This window comes from Triticum dicoccoides, chromosome 6A (genome assembly GCF_002162155.2).
Source record: "Triticum dicoccoides isolate Atlit2015 ecotype Zavitan chromosome 6A, WEW_v2.0, whole genome shotgun sequence".
Classification (NCBI taxonomy): Eukaryota; Viridiplantae; Streptophyta; class Magnoliopsida; order Poales; family Poaceae; genus Triticum; species Triticum dicoccoides.
In genome coordinates, this window is record NC_041390.1 from 19880328 (window position 1) to 19886160 (window position 5833).

The 5833-nt window shown below is 48.4% G+C and overlaps 1 protein-coding gene across 1 annotated transcript; it reads right to left on the reverse strand.

The window, feature by feature from the left end:
* Window positions 1–4755: 4755 nt before the first annotated feature.
* Window positions 4756–5340, reverse strand: LOC119319520 (histone H3.3-like). Its single transcript, XM_037593993.1, has 2 exons — window positions 5212–5340; window positions 4756–5094 (listed from the first exon to the last, which is right to left on the reverse strand). The coding sequence occupies exons 1-2, from the start codon at window positions 5284–5286 to the stop codon at window positions 4756–4758; spliced, it is 414 nt and encodes a 137-aa protein (XP_037449890.1). The 5' UTR covers window positions 5287–5340.
* Window positions 5341–5833: the final 493 nt, after the last annotated feature.

Consider the following 5833-nt stretch of genomic DNA (forward strand, 5'->3'; position numbering starts at 1 on the left):
AGATCGAGATTAGGATTTGTCACTCCGTGTATCGGAGAGGTATCTCTGGGCCCTCTCGGTAATGCTCATCACTATAAGCCTTGCAAGCAATGTGACTAATGAGTTAGTTACGGGATGATGCATTACGGAACGAGTAAAGAGACTTGCAGGTAACGAGATTGAACTAGGTATGATGATACCGATGATCGAATCTCAGACAAGTAACATACCGATGACAAAGGGAACAACGTATGTTGTTATGCGGTTTGAACGATAAAGATCTTCGTAGAATATGTAGGAGCCAATATGAGAATCCAGGTTTTGCTATTGGTTATTGACCGGAGATGTGTCTCGGTCATGTCTACATAGTTCTCGAACCCATAGGGTCCGCACGCTTAACGTTCGATGACGATTTGTATTATGAGTTATATGATTTGATGAACCGAAGTTTGTTCGGAGTCCCGGATGAGATCACAGACATGACGAGGAGTCTCAAAATGGTCAAGAGATAAAGATTAATATATTGGAAGGTTGCATTTGGACATCGGAATGGTTCCGAGTGGTTCGGGCATTTTTCCGGAGTATCGGGAGGTTACCGGAACCCCTCGGGACAAGTTATGGGCTTTATGGGCCATAAGAGGGAAGCACACCAGCCCACAAGGGGCTGGTGCGCCCCTTGGGCAGGAGGCCTATTAGGACTAGGAAAAGCCCCCCCCCCCTTTCCTTCTCCTTCTCCCTTCCCCCTTTCCTACTCCGTGTGGGAGGTGGAATCATACTAGGACTAGGGAGTCCTAGTAGGACTCCACACCTTGGCGCGCCTCCCTAGGGCCGGCAGCCTCTCCCTCTCCCTCCTTTATATACGGAGGTAGGGGGCACCCCAAAGACACACAAGTTGAACTTTAGCCGTGTGTGGTGCCCCCTTCCACAATTTTCCACCTCTATCATATTGTCGTAGTGCTTAGGCGAAGCCCTGCGTCGGTAACTTCATCATCACTATCACCACACCGTCGTGCTGACGAAACTCTCGATCGGCCTTAGCTGGATCAAGAGTTCGAGGGATTTCACCAAACTGAACATGTGCAGATCGCGGAGGTGCCATGCGTTCGCTACTTGGATCGGCTGGATCGCAAAGACGTTCGACTACATCAACAACATTACTAAACGCTTCCGCTTTCGGTCTACGAGGGTACACACTCTTCCCGCTCGTTGCTATGCTTCTCCTAGATAGATCTTGCATGATCGTAGGTAATTTTTTTTGAAATACTACGTTCCCCAACAATCAATAGTCCAGAATCAATGAGAATCACGCTAGTTCAATCATTCACTTTTACTATTCCCAAGCTCGAGACGGCAAGACTACCGATGCCAGTTGTCCTCAGCATTGTGATATCAAGGAGGTCGCCTAAGGAGTTCCTCCGTGAGGTGATTCTCTCTGGCTGAGGGTTTTGGTATATCACTGGTCGCATCTCGTATTCTCGATCATTCATCATCCCATGCGAGCCGGGGAGCCCCGTTCTGATCAACACATGTACACTGCCTAATCTTAATGTGCACATTTCCTCCACCTGAGTTCGAGGAACTTTGTGCTTTAGAAAAATTATCGGCGGCAAGTCTCCCGGTTCCAGTAGACATTGTGATGACAAAGGTGACGCGGATGTAGATGAAGTGAATGGTGGAGATCAGTTACGTAGGAGACGCTCCCTAGAAACCTAATAGCCCTTCTCTCAAACAATATCTCAAGAGGCGGGCTTCCAGGGGCTGCTCTCCCTTATAGTTGTGCACGTGGTGGATGGGATGGAATCGCGGGCAACAACAACAATGAGAGGAACGACAGTAGGCGGCGTGCGTGCAGGCAGAGCAAATGTGATTTGTTTGTCGTGGTAGTTAGGGTTGGCCAACGCCTATAATATATTGGCAACCATGTGGAGAGACATGGCCCACGTCCGAGTCGGCAACAACCAACAATCTGACATATCAGACAGTGACTCGTCTATTAAGGACTCTCTATTCCTAACTGGCAAACATTAAGTGCAAGCGCGGGAGTGACATATGTCTAACCTTGGCTTGTCTAATTCATTAAATACGACGTATACGACGTAGGCAGCAGAGGAGGAGCACACGTGATCTACTTGTCTTCTCAAACCCTAAAAATATGTGGAAGAGAATTCCTTATATGAAGATCTAACACTTCCTCCACTAACAAGGTGGTACTAAACTTCCCACCACACCCCTGGTCATAACACCTATATTGGTCCTTAGAGATTTCTCTAAAATTATTAGATGGTCCTAAGGACACCTCATATTTCAACACCCACGCGGTCACACCAACCAATCGGTGAATCCAAAGGCGCGCGAGAAGGTGACATAAACTAACTGTTGATTCCAATTGTACTCTTGCTTGCATGTGTCCTAAATCATGCAAAAGCATGTGATGTTGGCATGCAAGAGACCGCGCGCGGCAGCGACGAAGGCACCAGCCGATGATGCATGGCCGGATTGCTTTTTTAGATAACTTGTAGTGACCCGATTGCTTACTAAAAATATTTGCAGGTACCTAATAAAAAACTCAGTGACCTGATTTCTTTCTGAAAATATTTGCAGCGTTACTATAAAAAGGCTGACACATGGGACCCACCTGTCATAAGTTTCAAAGCTACAGTGTTGACTTTATGACACGTCAGACCTGATGAGTAGACCTGATCTGTCATAATCACGATCAAAATTCAGACCCTCTTAGCGGGCGACCGTTTGAATGGAGAGATGAAATTTACGAATGTTTTAGATGGCAAGTTTAATTATACGGCTTGGTAGTTTCTTCAGAAACACATGGCATATTCTTCATAGAAGGGCATTTTTCTTCTGACGACTACGACCGTTTCATTCCCCTCCCAATTGTCAAGAACGCGCGTTCACTTTCCACCCCCCTCCCAATTGACGTTCGGTAGATAGCATTTCCTTAAAAGTAAGCAGCAATCATGAGTGCAAAATGGTCATTTTTAAATCAAAACCAACTTTGTGGTAGGTTTTAGGAACGTTTCAAAAATGGTAATTTTTTGGAACCCTAGCTCGAATTGTGGTAGTTTTATTCTATTTACTCCGGATCTCCCAAGACCCTCGCCGACTCCCCATCTACACAATTCAGGGTCGTATCGATGATTGTCAAAAAAAAACTAGGGTCATATAAGTTAGCTTCAAATTGCTGGATATGGCTACCGTGCGCCTGACGTGGTTGCACTTTTATGATGACTGGCTACCACTGAGCTTGACGAGGTTGGTTGTGTTCACCGCAGCCCAGATCCGGTTCAAGCCAACCCCACGCTACAATGCAACAGTTGTGGTAGCCTGCTTCGCCGGGGTGGGAAGGAGAAGGAACGGGTAAGGCAGTATAAGTTGTAGGATGGCCATAGCAGCAGCAGCGGGATGGTAGCTAGATGAAGTGGTGCACTCATACCGAAAAATAGAAAAATAAATGAAAGACGGTAATTTGTGTCACAAGTTTTGTTAAATTTAGTAAAATTAAAAATTTCAGCTAACGCCATGTTCGATTACTAGGGATTTGATCTCCTAGCCTGGCCTGGGCAAGAGGTGGTTGGGTTGATCCCGCCCTGTCACCCATTCCCAGTAGCATTGGCATCCCCGGCAACAACGGTGGGATTAATTCCACACATACGGAGGACAGGTCTTTTCCCCGTCAAAAACCATGGGGTATGCGGGGACTAGACAGGGTTTCTATCCTAGTTGGGTTTGCGTTTTTTCGCCCTGAATGACATGGCCGAATTTCGGCCATTTCCAAAATTTCGGCAAAATTTTGGATGAAATTGCAAAAAAATTGAATTTTTTAACAAAAATTGACCGAAATTTGATCGAAATTTGGCCAACATTTGACATAAATTTGAATAGAGCAACAAAAAAAATAACTGCCCTGTGCATCAGTCCAACATAATGCTCACTGCCGCAGCTCTCAAGCACCATGCCGTGGTTAGAGAAGCAACTGGATGGGGTGGAGGAGGTGTGAGGCGGCCCGCGACGGAAGATGCGCGTTCACACGCTCATGAGCTGGGCATGGGAAGGCAACAGGTGAACAGTCGTGTACCATCGAGATGGAGCGCCTTAGCCGGTGGAGCTCGTGTGCGTTGTGCCCTTTGTGCAGCACAGGAAATGATATGTTTAGGGTTAGGGAGTTGAATTGATGGTTTTGCCCAACCATAATAACAACCTTCCTGACGTTGGGCCGGGCAAAATAACTTAACTTGGGCCGATTTTTTTACCAAAAGAGATGGCCGAAATTAAAAACTCTAGTAATCCCCTGCAGACCAACGGGGTATTGACCGGGGGAGGAGGGGTGTGGGGGGATTGACAGAACTAAGCCTAAATTATTATAAATAAACGCAAAGCTAGGGTAAAAGTGGAATTCACATTATCACAACACCCTAAAATCCCCAGAGGCCCCGACAACAATCCTTCATTGACCAGACAACACCCAGTGATATTGTGACAATCACAATACAAAGCAAAGCAGAAAAACTAACGACAGCATCAAAGAACAGAAAGCACTATTTCACAATTGCTCAGTACTGATATCCATAATGGCCAATAAAGCATTTGTTTCACATTTAATGCAAATACTATATGTTTTATACTAATATGATAACTGACCAGATCTTTTTACAAAGAAATAAAAGTCGCTTATAACGATCCAGTGGCATATCTAAAAACCAGAAGCGAATCAACTAGCTATCTTGCCACAAAGGGCACGATGATGTCCCATCTAGGGTTTTAGGCGCGTTCACCACGGATGCGGCGGGCGAGCTGGATGTCCTTGGGCATGATAGTGACACGCTTGGCATGGATGGCGCAGAGATTGGTGTCCTCGAAGAGCCCGACGAGGTATGCCTCGGCGGCCTCCTGAAGCGCCAGCACGGCATGGCTCTGGAAGCGCAGGTCCGTCTTGAAATCCTGCGCGATCTCCCGCACCAGACGCTGGAACGGCAGCTTGCGGATGAGCAAATCCGTGCTCTTCTGATACTTGCGGATCTCCCTCAGCGCCACCGTGCCGGGCCTGAAGCGGTGGGGCTTCTTCACGCCGCCAGTGGTCGGGGCCGACTTCCTCGCCGCCTGAAAAGAAAACGGCAACACACGTTGATCGTCAGCAAACAGCAACAGATCGGAAGAGCGAAACAACAACTGATCGGAAGAGGGGAAGAAGGGGAGAGGGGAGGAGGCGAGACGCACGATGGTGGTGGCGAGCTGCTTGCGGGGGGCCTTGCCGCCGGTGGACTTGCGAGCGGTCTGCTTCATACGCGCCATCTCCTCGATCGGTTCCTCCTCTACTTGCACTGCGGGATTTGCTGGGAACACGAACGGCTGGAACGGCGTGGGGCGGCAACCTATATAGGTGCGGGCACGTAGGCGAAACGTGACCGACTCGGTTTCCTGCGACCGTTCGGGGGGAAATTAGGGCTTCGGGATTGCCCTCAGTGATCCACGTGCTCCGCGCTGATTGGTGTGGGAGCGTCAAGACACGGATCGATGACCTGGTGGTTTGATCTGGCACTTGTCTACGGAAATACTACTATCTGGCTGACGTTCACAAGGACGTTTTTGCAGCGGAGTGAGTACTTCATAGTCACCGGATCACGCAGCATGAATCTTGGAGGAACATCGGTTCCCCGCCGATCCTCGGCTGTCCCCGCGGATGATGTGCTTTGGGCGCTTTGTGATGGGCGTCTGGAACGCGAGAGCGAGATCTCCCCGCGAGCCTTCGGTGCTTTGTCTTGGGGGCAGGGGTGGCTTTCAAGTGTTGTGGTCTCCTTCATGTCGTCAAGTGGAAACAGGCACGCGCTCATTCTCATGG